At 35.8% G+C, this 21,911-nt stretch overlaps 1 protein-coding gene across 2 annotated transcripts; it reads left to right on the plus strand.

Moving 5' to 3' along the window:
- Nucleotides 1-696: 696 nt before the first annotated feature.
- Nucleotides 697-21,234, plus strand: pank4 (pantothenate kinase 4 (inactive)). Of its 2 annotated transcripts, XM_028446930.1 has the most exons (20): nucleotides 697-822; nucleotides 1,239-1,321; nucleotides 2,864-3,072; nucleotides 4,307-4,490; nucleotides 4,596-4,688; nucleotides 4,954-5,107; nucleotides 6,643-6,824; nucleotides 6,896-6,977; nucleotides 8,413-8,513; nucleotides 9,214-9,219; nucleotides 10,567-10,722; nucleotides 12,173-12,285; nucleotides 14,197-14,284; nucleotides 15,698-15,849; nucleotides 17,389-17,444; nucleotides 18,648-18,697; nucleotides 18,773-18,877; nucleotides 18,948-19,048; nucleotides 20,162-20,230; nucleotides 20,972-21,234. In XM_028446930.1, the coding sequence occupies exons 1-20, from the start codon at nucleotides 699-701 to the stop codon at nucleotides 21,219-21,221; spliced, it is 2,358 nt and encodes a 785-aa protein (XP_028302731.1). In that variant the 5' UTR covers nucleotides 697-698; the 3' UTR covers nucleotides 21,222-21,234. The 2 variants fall into 2 exon arrangements, with proteins under 2 accessions (XP_028302731.1, XP_028302732.1); XM_028446931.1 differs by lacking the exon at nucleotides 9,214-9,219.
- Nucleotides 21,235-21,911: the final 677 nt, after the last annotated feature.

Raw genomic sequence — 21,911 nt, forward strand, 5'->3', positions numbered from 1 at the left:
GTCATGGTTGTGAATAAAGTAAAAAAAAATAAATAAACGTGTGACTAGTGCATTCTAATATTTGTCTATTTCTTTTGGTTATTTTGTATCAGATCTTTTTGTTTCTATTGTTTATGAAAGGTTTATCATAATGTTAAAGTATTTGGCCCACATTCAGTCATAAGTTTGAACAAAAATAAATATAAATAATAATTTAAGTCAGCATTTTGATGATTCATTAACCTCAGATATTGGCGATATTGTCTCTGTATCTACTTATTATCGAAGTTGCCCTCCACTACTTTGTTTGATAATTGAATTTTAAATATTGAATCCCTTTTTAGGCTTTAACTCGACAGCTTATTGCATACATTATGGAGTTGTATTAATTTGTACATCTATAGATTTGTATTATTATGATTACTATTGAATGAATGTGTGCACTTGTATTTATTAATTATTTAATTAACAGTCTTTTACTTAATTATGCACGCTTTCTTTATTGTTTCCTCTTTTCATCTGCAATATTTCTCGTGGGATATCAATAAAATACATCTGATTCTGAATTTTGTTTTTATGTATTTATTTTTAAAAATAATCTGATTTTTATTTGAGCTATAACGCCACGCCCACCTTCCCCGCGCAAACGTACGCGTCCTCTGATTGGACGCCTGCTGGGCACGTACGCCACGCACGGTGCGTCAGTTACGTCCCTGACCATGGCGGAATGTGTTGGAGTTGACAGCAACACAAGTGGCCACAGCATGGATAAAAGCATCACTCTGCCACCAGACGAGATCTTTCGCAACCTGGAGAACGCAAAGCGCTTCGCCATAGATATCGGTACCTTCTCTCACCATTATTCTGCCCTTTTTTTTTTTGTATTTTTACCTTCACTGGCAGCCTAAAGCTGTGACAGCACACGAACACACAATAAACTCCACGAAGCTAAAGTTAGCTGCTGTAAATTATCAGCCTGTGTGTTGCCTTCAATGACCTCAAGTCTGTATTTCCCCCTGAGGTTTGTGCGCTAATGAGCTTTTTAATGGAGGTGTTTGCTATGCTAATGTAGCACATTAGCAGTAACTTTGAGAAGTAGCTATTAGCTTCCCTGTGCTAATGTTCAGTTTCGATTTATACACATGTAAACAACCCACTGCATGACGTCATGGTGAGTTTTCTGCTTGGTGAACAATAACACGCTTCTGTTTGTTGTTGTTTTTTGGTCTTTTTTTGTTTTGTTCTCATTGCATTAACAGGTGGATCTCTGACTAAGTTAGCATACTATTCAACTGTGCAGCACAAAGTGGCCAAAGTCCGATCCTTTGATACAACTGCTAAGGTACATCCACCCTGCTGCATACTTGCTTACTGATATATCCTACTCAAATAGAAGTCCTGTTACTTCATAAGTATTGTACTCAAGTTAGTACAAGAACAAGTAAGTCAAACATAAAACTAAAAAGTAGCTCAATTAAATAGTACTCAAATTAAAAGTTACTAGTTACTTCAACCCACCCACGTTTGTTTTTGGTAATAAATCTGTCCACGGTTCCTTTGCATACAGTAAACATCTCATGTATAAACTGAATTTATTTTCCACAAAGGCATTTGTATAAAATAATAAGCATAATAATAATTCTTAAAAAATAATAATAATAACACCAGTAATTCAATTCAAAATAAAAAAACATTTTCGTAGTAAGTAAATCTAAACTTATGAGATCTAAAATTAAGAAAATAAAAGGCATTCAAAGCTGTTTTGGTGCCATGGATTACGTTTAATCTGATTGATCAGCTATGATGTGATGCATTTGATTGTTGTCTGGTCATATCATTTTTTTTCTCGTAGTTTCACAATGTCCGTCGATCATTTTAAAACAAAATGAGTATGTGTAGAACTGTAACAAATTACTTTACCTTTTTTTTTTTTTTTAAAAAAACGTACTTAAAGCTGCAATCCGGAGTTTTTGTGAGAATGTTTCGATGTCCCGCCCTCAACAGCTCCACTTCCTCCCCTGCCTCTGCCAATCTACCAGAAGTACGCCTCTACGTTTGCGCACGAGCGTTGCAAAACATGACAAAGTGGCATAACTACAAAAACTACACATTTATTGAGAGTTCCATAACTTTTGATTAAAACATGTTTATTACCTGTAAATGAGAAATGTCGTCTGGCAGGGAACAAGGCCAACACGAACAACGATAGAGAGGAGGAGGAATAAAAACAAGACACCACTGACTACAGATGAGAATACACAAAAAAGGACTGTTCAGAACAACTCAAGAATGTTTGACCAGAGAGACATGTAAACCCATGTAAATTTGCAAAGGTAAAACAGGGGACGGGACCCAGATAAGCAAATTGCTTCTCTCGTCTCCTTTTTCGGCATGTACAAAAAAGAAAAAAATGTAAAAAAAAAAAAGTTAATGTAACCATGTCGGAAATAAACTGAATAAATAAAATGGAAGAAGTGTAAACAACCCCCCCCCCCCCCCCCCCCCTTCACTAAATTGTCCATATCTCAAAAAGTATTCATCCGATTAAACAAAAAATTTACCGTGTTTCTATTAAATAATCACGGAACAATTGTTAAAAATATCAGAATTTTTTGAGACCGAAGTGCATGGGCCATTTGTGAAATTACATGGAATGACCCTTGAGTGTTAACCATTAAGATGAAAACAAACGTAGTTTTGAGTGGCAATTTAAATTTTTTTTAAGCAAATTACATTTATATTATTGATCTATGACACTTACAATATGTCTTTATCTGAGGACATCTTTTAGTCTCCAGCAGCTTTGACCGTTACATAAACACGTGAAGTGATTGAATAAGCCACGAAGAACATGAATGTATAAAATGTCGTCCTGTTTCTGCAGGAGGCTCCCAATGACAAGCTGTATGAGATATCGGTGCAGGAGGAGGTTACGGCACGCCTGCACTTTATCAAGTTTGAAAACGCCTACATTGAAACGTGCCTGGACTTCATCAAGGACCATTTGGTCAACACGGAAACCAAAGTGATCAAAGCCACAGGAGGAGGGGCGCACAAGTTCAAAGAGCTGATAGAGAAGAAACTGGGACTCAAGTAAGTGATGTTTAAACTGCTTCCTGTATAAGGTTGAGGATTCCACCTCCATGAATATAATGTTCATACTGAGGATTAGAGTTTAGATTAAGCTTAATCAACACTCTCGGTCAAAAGTTTAGACACATTCTCATTTAAATTGTATAATGTATGTCCAAACTCTTTTTAATTCTGACAGATTAAAAATCTACATTTTGTGTTTTAAATGTGTTTTAAACATCATTCAGGATATGTTTTTTTACCCATTCATTGACAATGGTGGGAAATTATTAACTAATCCATTCAAGGAACATATTTATATTAGACATACTCTGATATTATATGGTGATATGAGTGTGATCTGCACACATTAGACACTTTAAGTGTTTTCCAGCTTTGTTCTCTAGCTCAGGGGTTCTCAACCTTGTGGTCAGGACCCTATTTGTGGTCCCGAGACACTGGGAGGGGGGTTTCCAGATGCCTACAAGAAACAAAGAAATTTTCCTTGCCATATTTTTGATCCTTTGAATGCATTTTTGTTGCATTACTCCCATTTCTGCCACTTCGCAATCAAATTTTAATGCCTTTTCTGCACATTTTTTCCGCTTTCAAGAAATTTTCCATCCATTATGGTCACTTTTAACCTCTTTTCATCATATATCATGCTCATTTTTGCCAATTTAACCATTTTCACGATTTATAATGCCCATAATTTGCCAGTTTAAACTATTTTTGCATCTTTTAAGCCAATATTTCAAATTAGAACCCTTTTTTTTTTTTTTACCACTTTTTCTGTCTGTTTTTGGCCACTGTCTGTTTTTGGGGATTTTAAAATTTTCTTTCACCACTTTTTTCACCATTATTTTTCATTAAAACAACAATTTACGTCTTTAAGATGACTATAAACTTTGGTGCAAATAATAATGAACTTCCTGGATAACAGTGGATATTATTCAGATAAAAAAATAAATAAATGTGGTTATCACAGATTCATAGAACAATGGACCATCATTTTGTTGACTTTATGGACGGACCCCAAAAATCTCTCCCCTTTATTCCCCCTTATCGATGGCCCTGTCTACACATGACTGTTCTTCAATGCTCATGTATGTGTTCAACCACCTTCATGTACAGTGGGGGTCCCCGGTCTCTGGAACCTTTATTTTGGGGGCACTGGGTGAAAAGGTTGAGAACCACTGCTTTAGCTAACAACGACTCTAAATAATGACGTGGTTTTTTTCCCACATTGTGACAGTGTAGACAAGGAGGATGAGATGACCTGCCTCATCAAAGGCTGTAATTTTGTCCTGAAGAACATTCCCCACGAGGCCTTTGTGTACGCCAGGCATGCCGACTCAGAGTTCCGCTTTCAGACGGCCAATCCTGACATTTTCCCTTACCTGCTTGTAAACATCGGCTCTGGGGTGTCGATAGTGAAGGTAACGACTATCAGGCCTGGTTTATTGTTTCAGAGGCGTAGTGTGTCTCTGATTTGACTCTCATTGATGAGTACACTTTGTACTTTTTTCCTGTAATTTGCACAGGTTGAGTCAGAGGACCAGTTTGAGAGGATTGGTGGAAGTTCAATTGGTGGAGGGACATTTTGGGGACTCGGGGCTTTGCTCACCAAAACAAAGGTATCTGACCTGCACTGTTGACCAGTTTAAACCCTATTTTAAAGTTACATAACATAACGCTGTCCATTTATTCATATTTCTTACCTGATTTTATTGGTCACATGGTACTGGAACCTATCAAAGCACTTACATCACTTGTGCATGCAAACAAACAACATGCTTGTTTCTAGTTTGATTGTAGAGCATCTCTATTTTATCTGTGAAAAGTCACAGAATTTGAGAACACTAATCATCTGTATTTATTTTTTTTGTCTTTTCTGAGTAGAGATTTGACGAGTTGCTCCAGTTGGCTTCCAAAGGGCAGCACACAAACGTCGACATGCTCGTCAAAGACATTTACGGAGGGTCATATGGCTGTTTGGGCCTGACTGGGGATCTGATTGCAAGCAGTTTTGGAAAATCTGCAACTGCTGACAAAGGTAAACCATCAAGTTTTTCTCTTTACTGATCACAGTTAGGTCATTTCAACACATTTTCAGGACATCCTACGCACTTTAGTCTAAAACATTTGTGAAATATTTACCAATTGTTCCGTGATTATTCAATTACAATTCTTTTTTAGATATGGCCAATTTAGTGAGGTGGGTATGTGTCCTTATTTTTCTTCCATTTTCAGAAATGTTGGAATAGCAATACAGCTCCACCTACTCTCTCAGAATATATAAAAAGATCTGCTATACATCCTATCTGGTGGACATAACAGCTCCTCAAAATTGGGGAAAAAGTTTTTCAGGGTTTGCGTCTGGAACATGTTTGGGCCTTTAATAAACAACTTAGCATATGCCTCAGCTCCCTGTAATGTGATCATTTTTGAGCAATGAACATAGACTGTTCACATCACTAATGATTAGTCACATATATGCATTAGTTCTTTGATGAAAGTCTCTTGAAATCTGAAAAAATACTTTTTTTTTTTTTTTTACTATTTGCATTGGCCATTTGGAGGACAAATTGTTCATATCTCAAAAAGTATTCATCCAATAAAACTGGGGAACTACATGGGGCCTTTGTAGCTTGCCTCTGTGTTTTATAATCATTTATGGTTTATTCGTTTTTCACAAGTAACATAGAAAAAAAAAATTGCATCAGAAAATGAATAATACAAATGAAGAGGAAGCCTATTAATTTAAATCCTGATTCTATAGTAAACAATGCAAAACTGCATAATAGTTCTTTTTCTTTTTAAAAGTGCAACTGAAAATGTATTTCCTGCCTTAACAATTGGTTGGCATGCAGATTTTCTTGCAGTGAAGAAGAGATGCTATGCGCTAGCAGACAGAGCTAATAGAAAAACGTGACTTTTGCAGATATTCACGTAATATTACAGATATTCTTTCGGTGCTAAAGGGGTAAGGAATCATTTATGAACATGTTTAAGAGTAGTAGGTGATTCCGCTTGCCACCTACGCTTCTGGACAAGAGATAACGCCCTCTGCTGTTTCAAAAAGTACTGCGACTCAATTTTTAGAGAATCGATATGAACCGTGATACCTATGAATCGATTTTTAACTGCCTTACAATTAATCGTTACATCCCTAATGAACACTGTTGTTTTGATTTAAGTCCATTGTTGAAATCATTGTCACTAGTCTCTCATTTTAGATGCAGAGGTAGAGATTTCCACAGTTTTGCTCCTTTTACATAGGGAACAGACTGATCAAAAGAAGTCCTGCATTTTGTGACAAGGCTCATTTGGTCGCTCATAATTTTTATTCTGAACAAATTTCTCATGTTCTACATTTTCTCTTTTTTAAGGGGTGCGTGTGCGTGATATGTCCTGAAAATGTTTTTGAAACGACATGGAATGAACCAGTTGCCATCACGTGTCAGTTTCTGTAAACACAATACTGTGATTTTGTAGAGTTGCATAATTTTTTTTTCTGAAAAGGTCGACAACGGCGTTGTCTTTGTTGTACACTGCACTAATGTTGTGTAACTGTGGTGTACCATGTAGAGTTTTCTAAAGAGGACATGGCAAAGAGTTTATTACACATGATCAGCAACGACATCGGGCAGCTGGCCTGTCTGTATGCCAAACTCCACAACCTGTCCAGAGTCTATTTTGGGGGGTTCTTCATCAGAGGCCACCCTGTCACCATGCACACCATCACTTACAGCATCAACTTCTTCACCAAGGTGACCTGAAAACCTCATGACCAACTGTTGATCCAGTCATTGATGACCCAACCACTGCCCTCTTGTTTCAGGGTGAGGTCCAGGCCTTGTTTCTGCGACACGAAGGCTACCTCGGAGCAATCGGAGCGTTTCTGAAAGGAGCCGAGGAAGACAGTAAGAAAAACTACACACACCTGCAATTTTAAAATCATTGTTTAAAACTCAGATGTGTATTGTTACAGTTTTAGTTCTTGGAACATAATCACAGTTTAAAACTATACAACACAAGATCAAAAAATTAAAAGCAAGCATTCAACAAAGTATATTGAAGTTCCCTTTTTCAGATAATAAAAAAATATCTCAAACATTTAACAAAGTACACTTTAGACTGAAGTGGGCTATAGATTTTATGCAGGAAAACGAGTAATTCCAACATTATTGTTCCCTAGTTTGCAGTTCTACGTATACATAAAATACAAAATATGTAAGAAACTGACAATATCCAAGCAATAAGTGACAGATATCAGTCCCAACAGGGTTAAAGAAAATATTATGTAACAATTTGCGGAAAATAAAACAATTTTGTAAGAAGTTTGAGGTTTTTTTTCAACAGTTTAATGTTAAAAATGACTATAATAATGATAATAATAAGCACCAGAAAAACTGTAAGACCCTGCAAATATTGTTGAGTTTCATTTACACAATGATTCGTGTTTTTTCTGTCACTTTTACTTTGTGCTGCGGGCTGAATTGGATGGTCCAAAGGGCCGGATTTGGCCCCCGGGCCTTGAATTTGACACATGCTTTAGACCTTAACAAATGTATTCCTACTGTTTTGTATAACTTTCTAAAATATATTGTGAAATTTTATTTTTGTAAATAAAAAGTATGTCGCTCGTTTTTTTATTTCTTTATCAACATTATTCCATAAATTAACCCCAAGAACAGACAGACATCTTCATTTACTTCTCATCTTGTCTTTGGTACAATAAATAATATGTATTGATCCCTGAGGCTGTTTGCTGTGTTTTGCATGACAGAAGGTGAGAGCTGATCTAATTAATGAACCCATTTTAGCGATGACTGATTAATCGACATCGGTTGTCGATAGCTATAAAATGTAACTGAACGTATTCACTTTTGCTGCGTGGAGATCCTGTTACACTCTGCTGTGCTTTCTGCATTATGAACTGTCGCTTTATAATTGGCAGTAATAATTGTAATGATGACACATAAATCCAACAGCCTAAATAATAAAACAAATGTGTATATTTATATTTCAGAGATGCCACGATTAATAAGGGAAGTCTTCATTGCTAAACCCATCCAATAGACTGAAATTATTAATAATAATAATACATTTTATTTATAATGCACTTTACATTTAAAGCAAATCTCAAAGTGCAACAAATGGGTACATAAGAGAAAATCACAGAGCAAGATTTTTTATGTGGCAGAAACCAACAAATGCAGACGTTCTATGTTTTTAACCATGTGAGCTTTCTATGATGCAACTCACCTCAGACGAAAGAGACAATCCTGCACTCTAAGCTTTTTAAAAACCAGTGACCTCAACTAAATGAGCTGATTGGGTGCTTCTTTCTTTCAGACCCAAACCAGTATAGCTGGGGGGAGAATTATGCTGGGAGCTCTGGGCTGATGAGCGTCTCCCCCGACATGAATCCCATGCAGCGTGCACGTAGTGGGACGGTGAGTGATCAGATCTCAACACTGGACTGTCAACAATCAGGGGTTTATTTTCTTTGTCTTGCATCTTTTTATTTCATAGTTTTGATGAAAACACTATTTGTACAGATTTATACAGACACAACAGAGAGCAAATTAAACAAATTTATAACCCACAATTTAATGCACACATTTAGGAATGAAGCAATGAAGACACTGTAAATAAATCAATTTACTATTTCAGATTTTTATTTTAAATAAATGAATAAGCAAACATACAAAATTAAAAATAGAACTTTCCATATTGTAATAGTTAGAAAATATTTAATTACCCATGATAATAAAAAAGACTTTTAATGATAACTTATTTTACATTAGTAGGTTATATCGTAAAAATCTATCATAAAATTTGAGTTGAATTAAGATTAAAATATTTTACTTCAAAATGCATTTTATACCCGATGCTTTACATGTGCAGCATTTAGAAAACATTAAACAGAGATAAAAAAACAAAACATGAAACTAAAATAGAAAGGGTACTGTGCATTATTAAATATAGCAAAAGTACATGTTGAAACTATGATTAAGTAAAACAAATGAAGAAAATAAATATGTCATTTGTGTTCTTCTTCCTGTCTGAGAGAATTCTACCCAGTTTAATATTCAGTGACTCATGAATCTTTCATTGTTTTCATTTTCTTCTGTCCACCTAACTCTCCTTCAGTTTCCTGTAAGTACCTCCGCCTGCTTCCTGTTTGCTCAGGTTTGATTTACTGCTTCATGGTTTTAAGTCCTATAGACATCAAAACAATCAACCTGAGGCTCAAAAAGCAGCCCACGGATTGGTTTTAATCCTCACGTTTTGTGTCCTGCTGCCGTTCTTACTTTTGATGCACATCCTGGATTCTCCCAGAATCCTTTGCTTCTTTTACAGGCTCACTTTGGACAGAGATCCAATAATTGTATTTCCATCTTTCCTTTAAATCTCTCCCACCATCACTGAAAGGTTAAGGGTTACATCATACTTTCAGTACATTAAATTGACTTATTTCCAGCTTGTTTGAACGAATGTTTAAAATACTAGTCATTTATCTCATTATTATATCAAGCAGAGCTACCACTGAAATGATGTAACAGTGTGTTTTCATTGCATTTCTGAGTGGCTTTTTACCTGTAGTGTGGTTTGGTTTTTGATTAGATGAATAAATCTTCTCACTGCTATTGGCTGCAGCCAGGGTTGGGCTCAATTACGTGTTTTAATGTTACATTTTTGTCTTCAATTATCCTTGTTCAATAAGTACATCTTCATTATGACCAGAATTTTTTTGTAAATACCATCAAAATTACAATTATTATTTTTCCCCCGTCAATCAAGTTAATTAAATCTAAAAAATAACCTTCCTCTTGTGTTAGCTTTCTGTTAGCATCTCAGTTTTGACCCATGTCTTAAATCAGCTGTAAAATACACTAAAACATGTTGTCTATCATCTAATTTGTTTTTAATCTCTTTGTTACCTTGTTAGGCTCTCTAATCAATGAAAATAATGTTTCTAATATTTTTGGTGTGGGCATCTGTGCCTTTTTTTCTGTCAGTACAGCCTTCAATTTCATTTTGTTTTTTAAATGGTAAAACGATCCTCGAGAACTGACAGGTGAACTTGATATGAAACACATTTTAATAATTATTAACTTTATATATGTAAGCCATAGAAATGTCACATGGTTCCTTAGCTTCATGTTTAATCCAATTGTAAATTAAACTTTTCATAGAATTATCTGAACTCAATTACTATTACAACAGCAACAGATATTTTCATTTATAATTTTGTCATAACTGTAAATAATTATCAATTACGTGATTAAATTTATAATTGACCCTGGCTGCAGCCTTTTGTTCTTTCTTTGCAGCTTTTCTCTCAACCACTAACATGAGTGAAACCTCTTTATTGTTAAAAACTGTATTATTAGCAAAGTTATTGTTATACACACATTGGATTATTGGTCGCACATGGATCACAAAAAGATTTCCAAAAGAGAGGTTACATTCCATCTCTTTCTGATTTCTGTTGTTTTTTAGTTTGACATGTTGGAAATGGATCGCCTGGAGAGACAGCTGGTGAACCTGCCGCTGCTGCAGGACCCGTCGTCCTACATCCCCGACACCGTGGACCTGACGGAGGACGCGCTGGCACGGGATTACTGGCTCTACTGCTTCGAGGATGCACTGGATGGGGTGGGAATGCACCACAACGCCTGCACTGTGCACGGTTTTACATTATCAGGGAAATACGTTTTTAGTAGGGATGTACGGATATATCCTAAATCTGCTAAAAAAGAAATGAAGCCGATGTCTTTTTAGGCCCATACCGGTTTCAACCAGACACTATTCTATTCACACACACAACCAGTCAGCATGCATTTGTGCATCTTTCTCACGCTGATCCAAACTCATAATTTACCGCTCGGCAAAGAATTCAAGCTCTATCAGTTTGAATTCAGAGCAGGTGTGGCAGCATTTTGGCATTTCACACACACACACACACACACACGCGCACACAAACATAAGCTGCACTTAAAACCACCTATTTTTCCACTGTATTTATGATTTGAAAACTTTTCTTATAATTTTATTTGATATGTTTTTCAAAAATTTATATATTTCAACATTGTATTGTGATAAATGATGAAAGTTTTATGCAGTTTATTTTTTATTTATTATTTCAAACGGTTTGTAAGAAGGTTATAAGAAGAAAATATATTAGTTAAAAAATTCTTGACAATTTAAATAAAAGCATAAGAGTTTGTGTTTTGACTAATCGGTTTTTTCTCCAAAATATGATCTCTATGTTTTCAAATTGAAAATAATTTAGTGCATCATTACATCCCAATATTTGATTTGAGTTGGGGTTTTTTTTAATTGGGATTCGAATCAAACAGTTGGTTGTTTGTATCCTTACACGCCTAATTTATAGTGTTAGAGCAAAAATGCAAGGAAATTGTTCAAACTTCCGAGTTGTTCAATTGGCGAGTACCTCAAAACTGGAGAAGCCTATATTTGTTTACCGTGTTCTTTAATTCTGCATGGTTGATTTGCACCTATTTACAGTTTTGTCCTGCGTTTGAGGTGATTTTAAAATTAACTTCTTGCTTCTGTTTCTTCTATATGAACGTAGAGCGAAGGTTAGCGAACGTAGAGCGAAGGTTAGCGAACGTAGAGCGAAGGTTAGCGAACGTAGAGCTAAGGTTAGCGAACGTAGAGCTAAGGTTAGCGAACGTAGAGCGAAGGTTAGCGAACGTAGAGCGAAGGTTAGCGAACGTAGAGCCAAGGTTAGCGAACGTAGAGCCAAGGTTAGCGAACGTAGAGCCAAGGTTAGCGAACGTAGAGCCAAGGTTAGCGAACGTAGAGCCAAGGTTAGCGAACGTAGAGCCAAGGTTAGCGAACGTAGAGCCAAGGTTAGCGAACGTAGAGCCAAGGTTAGCGAACGTAGAGCCAAGGTTAGCGAACGTAGAGCCAAGGTTAGCGAACGTAGAGCCAAGGTTAGCGAACGTAGAGCCAAGGTTAGCGAACGTAGAGCCAAGGTTAGCGAACGTAGAGCCAAGGTTAGTGAACGTAGAGCCAAGGTTAGTAAAGCACACTGTGACCTGTGATGTTTTTGAATCAGCTAATTAAATCTATTCTACAGGTGGTTAAGCGAGCTGTGGCGAGCCAGCCCGACATCCCTGAGGCAGTCGTGCGGGCCGAGAAGTTTCGACAAAAATACAGACACAAGCTGCTGACTCTGCGCCATCAGCCGTTGTAAGTTCTCCGCTATCATGTGCATCTGTTGGACTCTGCGGTTAGCTTTTAGTCTGAACTGAAACTCAACTCTTTCCTCTGCATTAGCTGCTTCATTAGCTGCTGTAACTGTGATGCTTTGTCTGATTCTGTTTTATAAATACGGTCATTTCTGGTTGTACCCAAGTATTTCTGACTGAACAGGTGGTTCGCCAGCAGGTGGCGACATAGCAGTTAATGTTTAGCTGGTTTTCACTGAGTAGAAGTTGACTAAAGAGGAGTCGACACTGAGGAACGTACGCCAGCAATGTTAGAAAATTGTGTAACATACTAAACCACTTAAACGTTAGTGCTTCAGGTTTGTCTCAGGTCAAAAAATTAATAACAGACCTCTAGTGTTCAATCATATCGACCTATTTTAAGCTTTTTCATTGTACACCGGACTCCAAAAACACACAAAACGACAAGAAAACACACTAATACAAAGAATAATAAAGGCACACTAAATGAGAAAAAAAATGCAAAATGACAACAAAAATACACAAAAAGTACTCCAAAAACACAATTTGACAGCAAAAATCCACATAATTATTCGCAAAAATACACAATAAGATTTCAAAAATGTACTAAATTAAAGAAAAATTTACAAAATGACAACAAAAACACATGCTCAAACACTGAAAGCAGTTGCCCATCTATCGTATAAAAAGAGGGTCATGACCTACTACCAGGTAAAACTAGGAAGTTTACTAGTTATGGCTTTTATTTTGAAATCAGTCCTCAAAGGACATTCCTGTCACTTCACACTGCAAACAGGATCTGAGCATAGCACACAAAAATGCAACACTTCACTACCGGACATTTATATTTCTACCAAGTATTTATATTTCTGGCATTAGTTTGCATGTTTTCAAGATTTCCTCAAAAAAACGGTTTACAATGGCACTCTAACAGAGGATCAGAAAATAAATGTTTGTTTTTCCAGTGAAATTTGACAAGGACTTGTTTTAAGTTTTGAAGCTGAAAACTATTTTTTTTAATATCATTTTACTAATAGATTTAGTTTCTAAGGTTACTTACCTTAAGATTTCCATTCATGTGTAGACAGTGAAGCCTCAGTAAATACTTGGGTACATGTGGCTAATGACGCGTTCACACCAAATGCGTCAAAAGCGTCAGGTGCACATACACAATATATGGTAGACGCACTTCTAGGAGGGTCAGTGGTCCCGCGGTGCGTTTTGAAGCTTTACGTGCGGCAAACGCTGCATGTTTTGAGATTTCAAGCTTTTGACGTGCGTCCCGCGCCTCCAACGCGGCCGATGCTAGAAGTGGGATTGTTGAACTTTTGGGGACAAATTCAGAATAATGAAAAAAGAAAAACACTAACTGGAAACAGATGGACAGGCGCTCTTCTGCTGGAATAGAGCGCCTGTAGTTGGTGTCCTGGTAGGAGATGCGATCACCGATGTGGGTCAGCAGGTCATCAAACTGGGCCCGGGAGAGACGGAAGTAGCACGGAAATCTCAAAATGCGCAGCTTCCGCCACGCGTAAAGCTTCAAAACACGCCGCACAGGAGGCGCGGGATTCACAGTGGGACCTCTCGGCGCTCCTAGAAGTGCGTCCACCATATATTGTGTATGGACACATGACGCTTTTGACGCATTTGGTGTGAACGCGCCATTAGTGTTCAGATGATTTACAGGAATGACAACGTTTTTACTTCATAGGAGTTCACAACATTAGCACTCTGGTGTGTGTGTGTGTGTGTGTGTGTGTGTGTGTGTGTGTGTGTGTGTGTGTGTGTGTGTGTGTGTGTGTGTGTGTGTGTGTGTGTGTGTGTGTGTGTGTGTGTGTGTGTGTGTGTGTGTGTGTGTGTGTGTGTGTGTGCGTGTGTGGGGCTAATGTGTAGTGCTTCTCTTCTCACCTAGTGCTTATGGATCCCTCACTGTCAGAAGTCTGTTAGACACGAGGGAACACTGTTTAAACGAGTTCAACTTTCCTGATCCCTACTCTAAGGTCTGGGTGAAATTCTTTTTATTGTCCTGTTGTGTTTTTGTGGCGTGTGCAGTACTGCCCACTGTTGTTTTGTCTCTCACATTAGTTAGTTATTTATTCTGTATCCTCTCTAACAAGGTGAGACACATTCACCCTCTGTATTTATGTTTGCTTTCCTGGTCATGTTTTTTATGTGATCATGCAGATCTGTAAAATTAATGGTAACAAGTCACTAATAATCATCAAATATGAACTAAGTTTAGGATATTGAGGAAATGCAGGACTGAAGCCCTCCAGGACCAGGGTTACTTACCTAAATGTGACATATGAAACATGCTGGACACAGTTAGACTCCAGATTTAATAGGAAATCAACTGCAAATGTATCGAAACTGGGGGAAATACTTTGTTCTGTCTATAGTTGGCTATTGATAAGATAAAATATCTTAAATTAAGGCAATGAAGGCTTATTTTTTTTCCCTGATAAGATAACATATTTCATCTTACAAGTTAGTTTTTGTGTAATATTATTTTACTTACTTAATCAGATCTTTTTACTTGTTTTAAAACATTGGTGAACCAAATCTTTCTGTTCTGTTGGCAGAATATTTGCCATTTTTAATTTAATTTAATTTAATTTGTAAATTAAAATCCGTAAGACAGTATATTACTTAAAACGAGCAGAAAATGAAAATTTTGGCTTAGCGAGATGTTTTAAAAGAAGTAAAAAGAATCTTTAAGTAAGGCATGATATTTATTTTACATAGTGCGTATTTCATACACAAGGCAATTCATGGTTAAAAAGTGCAACAGAAAACATTTAAAAGTTTAAAAATCAATAAAAACATTAAAATCAACAGTAAAAACATTTAAAATTAGCAATAAAAACTTTAAATCATGATTAAAAACCTCCCTCTTCTTCATACTGGGTAGAGAAAAAGAAGAGCCTTTAACTTGGATTTAAAAATGTTCACTTTGGATGCTGACTTTAGCGTATATAATAAGAATATTGGTAAGCCAAATCTTCCTGTTATGTTTTTTTATTATTATTTTTATTTAAAATCAGGAATATATTACAATAAGCAAAAAAAAATCCTAATGGAACAGGAAAGCTTGCCTTACAAAGATGTTTTAAAACAAGTAAAATTGATTCAAATAGTGAATAAAATACTCTTAGGCTATACAAAAATGAACTGGTAAGAAGAATGGTCCTATACTGGTAACAGATTAGCATATTTTGCCTTAATTTAAGATTATTCATTGTATTAAGATTATGTATAGAGTTTAATTAACAATGCAATAAATATAAATGGACTGCGCACACATCAATAGGACATTATAGGAAGCGTTTTAGCAGATTTAGTCTGAATAATTATGTGTTGTGATGGCGTCATGTGTTGAGTTTGACTCGTGTCGTGTTCTGTTCTGGGTCCAGATTAAACAGCGTGAGAACGACATGGCTCTGAAACACTACCAGAGGACTGTGGAGTCGTTGGACGCTCTGAGCTGGGAGGACAGACAGTTTGCTCTGGTCAGCGGCGTCCTCGCTGGGAATGTGTTTGACTGGGGGGCCAAGGCCGTGTCTGAGTGAGTGCAGCCTTTATTTCACATATATACAGTATATACAGTATTCTGGGAGGAGTCAAAGCTTTGTGTTTTCAAGATGTTTGGCCACTGTGAATTTGGTAATATGGGGAAAAAAAACTCTTAATAGATTTTATATGTAAATAATCGACATCAAGTGATGGTGGTTTGGTTCAACCAAGTCGGAAAGCAAATGATTTGTGTGTTTTTGTTCCCGTGTTGTATATGTTGCCCGGTGATTTTTGTAGATTTGTATGTTTTTATTTTGTGTTTTTATTGTCGTTTCATGTTTTTTTGGAGTTATTTTGTGTATTTTTGGTGCGGTTTTGTATATTTCCCCGTTTTTATCCCCCGTAACAAAGTGTGAGGGGGGATATAGGTTTGAGCTCCGTGCGTCTGCCCGAGTTAATGGGGACAGCTTTTCTCAGAAACCGTTTAAGACAGGATAACCAAATTTGGTGTGTGGCTTCAGGGTATCAATATCTTGATGGAGTTTGAAAATGAGAAGTGCGCAATTATTTTTTCCAGAGTTATTTCCCTTTTTCAGTACTTTTACTTTGTTCGAGGTATCTTCAAAGGGGACAGATTTTCTCAGAAACTGTTTAAGATAAGATAACCAAATTCGGTGTGTGGCTTCAGGGTATCAATACCTTGATGGAGTTCAAAAATGGGAAGTGCGTAGTTATTTTTTCCAGAGTTGTTGCCCTTTTTCCGTTTTATTTACTCTGTTTGAGGTATCTTCAAAGGGGACAACCTTTCATAGAAATCATTTAAGATAGTTATTCATTTTAGATTCTGATGTGATAATGTTTTCTTATGTATACATCTAAGTTCTTAGATTTAGGACATTTAGGAAAAGGTTGTGAGTTATAATTAGAACCAATCTGGCGGGGGATGTTGGTGACTGTCTTCTTGTTTAAGTGTATTTTTGGTAATTTGCGTCTTTTTGTTTTATATCTTTTTTGTTTTTTTCATTTTGTGTGTTTTTGTTTTTACTTTGTGGGGTTTAGTTGTCAATTTGTGTCTTTGTGTTGCTGTTTTTTACGTTTTTATGGATTGATTTTGTGTTTTTGTTATTGTCTTGTGTAATTTGGCCTGTTTTTGTTGCAATTTTGTGTGTTTTTATTACTATTTTGTGTTTTTGTTGTAAATTTTGTCTGTTTTATCGCAGTTTTTTGTGATTTTTGAGACATTTTGCGTATTTTAGTTTATTTTTCTTTCATTTTGTGTTTTTGTTATTCAGTCCGCATTTGTTGTCATTTTGTGTGTTTTTTGTTGCATTTTTTTGATTAATTTTGTGTTGTGTCAGATGTTTTGTGTAATTTTGTTATTTTGTTTATTTGTCTGTCATTTGGTGTGTTTTTGAAGCCATTTGGTGCATTTTATTCAGGGGCCACATGTTTCCCATGTCTATTCTGTGTGTACCTACAGTAGATTGCTGGGATTATTTCAGCCATGTGACGTTACAGCAGCTTGTACGAGATGATCTTTGAAAGCTGCTGTGATGAGACTTTTCTTTTTTCTCTCTGTGGATTCCTGCAGTGTGCTGGAGTCCGATCCCGGGTTTGGTTTTGAGCAAGCTAAACGTCAGCTGGAAGGTATCCAAGTGTCCTATTAAACAACATGACCACTGCAGAAAGCAGTGTCTGTGCATCCAATTAGAATTGATTCTATCGATGACTCAGCTGGTTCACAAAAATCATTTATAAATGTTTCAAACAAGAACAAACTCTGATCAACTATAACACTGACACACTGACTTTGCTTTTTAAATGTTTAGTTTGTGCCATATTTGTCACCAAAAGGCGTTTTATAGTATTTTCAATCTGGCACCAAACTGACATTGTCACAGTTTTCAAATGGCGATCCTTAAAAGGTTTTAAAATATTTTCTTTGGAACCAAAAACATCTTTATTAACTGTAAATTGTGTCATCACTGTTGTTTTTGTCGACTAAAGATTTTCGTCATAGCTTTTGTAAATTATAGTTTAAAAGTAACAAAAACTAGACTATGACTAATTGAAAATAAATACATTGATTCTTAAGCTCCTTAAAACATGATGCTGTGAGGCTCTGCTTCATCAAAGTGTCACCGTAGATCACTTGTGTCAAACTCAAGGTCCGGGGACCAAATCCGGCCGCAGGAGAAAGTAAAATGGCTGAGAAAACAGTGGAAGTTACCAAATAATTTAGTTATGGTTGCAAAGGGTAAAATATGTGGCAAATCTTTTGGCAATATTTAAAAAAAAAAAGGAAACTTTTCATGGGAATTATTTATTGAAATTAAGTGTGAGTAATTTTAAATCACTGTATTGTATCCAAACATAAATATTGGCATCCATTAAGAAATTATACATTTAAAAAAAAAAACAGAACATTTCAACAAGATTTATTTGGAAGTAGAATTTTACAATTATTCAAGTGGAGTTTTATTGAAATTGTCTTAAATTCAATACAACTCTACAATATTTGCAGGAGTTCATGGTTTTCCCATCTTTCTAGAACACAATGGAAGTCATTTTTACTCTCGACTTATTGAAAGAAACCTAATTTTTTCCAAAATTCTCCTCAATCTTCAAATTATTTGACTAAATTTCCCCAAACTACATAAATATAGTCACTACCTGTCACCTATTGCAGCTTGGATATTGTCTGTGCCTTTTATACAACATACTTTTACATTATTTATACATGGAAATGCAAAATAGCACCAATGTGGAAATTGTTCGATTCCCCGCCCACTTCAGATGATGTTTAAAAAGCTCCTAAAAGTATTTTTTTTTTGCTCTTTTCTCCTACAGAGCGGCCTTGGCTGGTGGATACTTATGATCAGTGGCTTCAGAGACTAAAGGTCACATTTAGAGATAGAAATCTGTTTCTGAGTCCTCTGCCCTCAAAGCTCACCTGCTTCTTTCTCCTCCTGCAGGGCCCCGCCCACAAGTGTGCCTTGTTTTTCGTTGATAACAGCGGAGTGGACATCATTCTAGGTGTCATGCCTTTTGTCAGAGAGCTTCTTTCTCGAGGGACGGAGGTCAGTGTCCAACAATTAGAAGGAAAACTAAAGTTTGTTTAAATGCTTGCTCAACATTTTGACTGTGCAGGTGGTTTTAGCCAGTAACTCTGGGCCGGCTCTGAACGACGTGACCAACGGAGAACTGCAGATACTGACGGAGAGGATCGCTGCTATGGACCCTGTGCTTCAGTGAGTGCTTTGTAACATCCCTTATTAGCAACAATCAAATGTAGCTTTAAGCACCAAACACTCAAACAGCTACAGTAACATGTCCTTATATCTTATATCACAGTAATCACGATGCTCTAAAACAGAAATGAGCTGCTTTTGTTGCAGTGGGGGCCACAAACATATGATCATCTGGGCCACATGAACAACACATGATCAGAATGTGGAACATCACTGATTCGAGCATTAATACAAAAAATAACAGAGTTTGTGTGTTTTTGTTGTCATTTTGTGTGTTTTTGGATGGATTTTATAGCTTTTTGTTATTGTGTATATTTGTAGTTATCTTGGGTGTTTTCATTGTCCTTTTTTGCATTTTTCTGTAATTTTGCATGCTTTTTTTAGGTGATTTTGCATTTTTCACTGTTTTTTTGTTGCTGTTTCACGTGTTTTAACTTTTTTTGTTGCTATTTTGTACATTTTTAAATTATTTTGTGTTTATGTTGCTGTATTGCCTGATTTTTGTTGCGTTGTGTACATTTTCATATTTATTTTTTGTTTCCGTTACCGTTTTGCATGTTTTAACAGTTTTTTTTCTTTTTTATACGTATTTTAATTCATTTTTTGTGTTTTTATTGCTGTTTTGCATGTTGTAACTGTTTTTTGTTGCCGTTTTGTAGATTTTTTAATTATTTTCTCTTTCCGTTTTGCGTGTTTTAACTGTTTTTTGTTGCCGTTTTGTACATATTTTAATTAATTTTGTGTGTTTTTGTTGCTGTTTTGTCATTAAATTTTTTTTATTTAGTTTGTTTTTGTCGCGGTTTTGTGTTTTTTTTTTTTTTAAAAAAAAAAATAATTTTTGTAATTTTGTGTTTTTTCTTTGTGGGCCACATTTAGTTAGATCAGGGGCTGCATATGGCCCCCGGGCCGCCCATTGCCCACTTCTTCTCTAAAGGAATTTGTTTTAGACAAATATGAATGGATTTTTCAGACAATTCGTTCTGTAGCATTAACTTGGAACAGTACGCCAAAACAAATAAACACAGACATGTTGAGTTGGTTTTTCTATAAATCCACATGTGTAACAGGTGATGTCAGTGGACTGTGTAGAAGTTCTGATTGTTGTTTGTGCAGAGCTGGACTTCAGGAGGACAGGCTGACGTTGGTTCAGAGTGGATCCAGTTCTCCCTGTTTGGATCTGAGGTTGGTTTGATTTTACTGCTCAAATTATTATTTTTTCAAATGTTTAACATGGAATAGACATTGTTCATATCTACAAATTAACAATGAACCTTTTCTGTTTGTTTTTTGAAATCTTTATTTTATCCTTATTGTTTTTTAATTTAATATTTTCTGATTTTTTTTTTTTTAATCTTTTTTTTTTTTTTTTTCTTCAATTTTTTGCTAATTTTTTAAAGCTTTCAAAAGTAAATGCTATCATTAAAGCTCTTTAAGTTTAAATCTGCTGGAGACAATGTATTTTTTCAGATAAGACAGTGTTGGCCTCAGAGATCAATAAATAAAGATCATTTGCTCAAAAGAAAAAGATGTAAAAGGTTGAAATTTCTGCTCGAATGATATAAACTAGTCCCATAAAAAAACATTACTAATATTCTGCCACAACTTTCAGTGAAAACACCAGAAATGTGTGGGAAGTGACTTTGGCAGAGTTTCTAGAGGAAAACATATGTAATATGTGTCAGAATGAAGTAAAAACACTTCTGCGCATCCGTCTACGGGACTCCACATCCCACAATGCAGTGCGTGTGAAGCTTTTTCATCAATGTCAAGAAGAGAGTGTTTACAATGAAACTCAAAACAGACCATTTCCACCATAAAAAAAGTATCATTCTGAGCAGCTTTAATAGAGATACAAAGAAAAGCTGAATCACAAAATACATGCACATACGTTTAGTAAAGTGCTTTCTCTCTCCTGCTCTGCAGCCGTTTGGATAAAGTGTTGGCGATGGTGGTGCGTGAACGTCAGACCGACCTGGTGATAATCGAGGGAATGGGCCGCGCCATCCACACTAACTACTACGCCACGCTCAGCTGCGAGAGCCTCAAGATGGCCGTGATCAAGAACTCGTGGCTGGCCGATCGACTCGGAGGAAAACTGTTCAGCGTCGTCTTCAAGTACGAGGTTCCTCTGGGTAAAGTCCATCACAACGGTGCTACACTGATGCTGTCCTGAGGAAAAGGCTGAAACTGCCACTAACGTTGACTGTGAAAGAGTTGCATGATTTTTTAATTTTCCCTTTTTTATTTATTTATTTTAATTAATTTTCTTTACTTTTTTTTTTTTTTTTTATAAAAAAACATTTTTCTTTTGTCATTACTTTTAAATTTCATATTTTCCATTTTCTTTTTAATTTGTTTTTTCTTCATTTTCTTTTTCTTTTTTACAGGAAGATTTTTTTTAATTTATTTTCCCTTTCTTTTCTTTTTCCTTCATTTTTTTTTTTATTTCATTTTCTTTTTCTTCTTTTTTTTTGGAAGATTTTATTTTTATTTTCCCTTGCTTCTATTTAGTTTTTTAAATTATGTTTTTGATGAAAATCTTTTTCTTTTTTACCCATTTTTTTCTTTATTAATTTTTTTTTCCCATTTTCTTTTTAATTTTTAATTTTATTTTTTCCTCCTTTTTTTTTTAAAAAAAAAAAAAAAAAAAATTAAAACAAATTTAATTTTAGCTCCAATGATTGTTTCACAAACAGTTGGTGCTCTTTAGCTGCCTTGTCTCCCATCACTGGATTTACTAAATTCACTACTGCCTACATTTTTGTTTTGTTTTTACATCTGTTTAACTAAATTTTAAATCTTTTTTTATTATTTTTAAATTGCCAACACGCTTCTACAAACATTCACAACTCGACACAGAATA

Source organism: Gouania willdenowi, chromosome 5, assembly GCF_900634775.1.
Source record: "Gouania willdenowi chromosome 5, fGouWil2.1, whole genome shotgun sequence".
Classification (NCBI taxonomy): Eukaryota; Metazoa; Chordata; class Actinopteri; order Blenniiformes; family Gobiesocidae; genus Gouania; species Gouania willdenowi.

Excerpts from the sequence above, each read along its gene's own strand:
- pank4 (XM_028446930.1), top strand. The coding sequence starts at position 699 with ATGGCGGAATGTGTTGGAGTTGACAGCAACACAAGTGGCCACAGCATG. Across the intron at positions 6,978-8,412 it reads GAAAGGAGCCGAGGAAGACA|ACCCAAACCAGTATAGCTGG; the intron begins GTAAGAAAAACT and ends TCTTTCTTTCAG. Across the intron at positions 12,286-14,196 it reads ACTCTGCGCCATCAGCCGTT|TGCTTATGGATCCCTCACTG; the intron begins GTAAGTTCTCCG and ends CTTCTCACCTAG.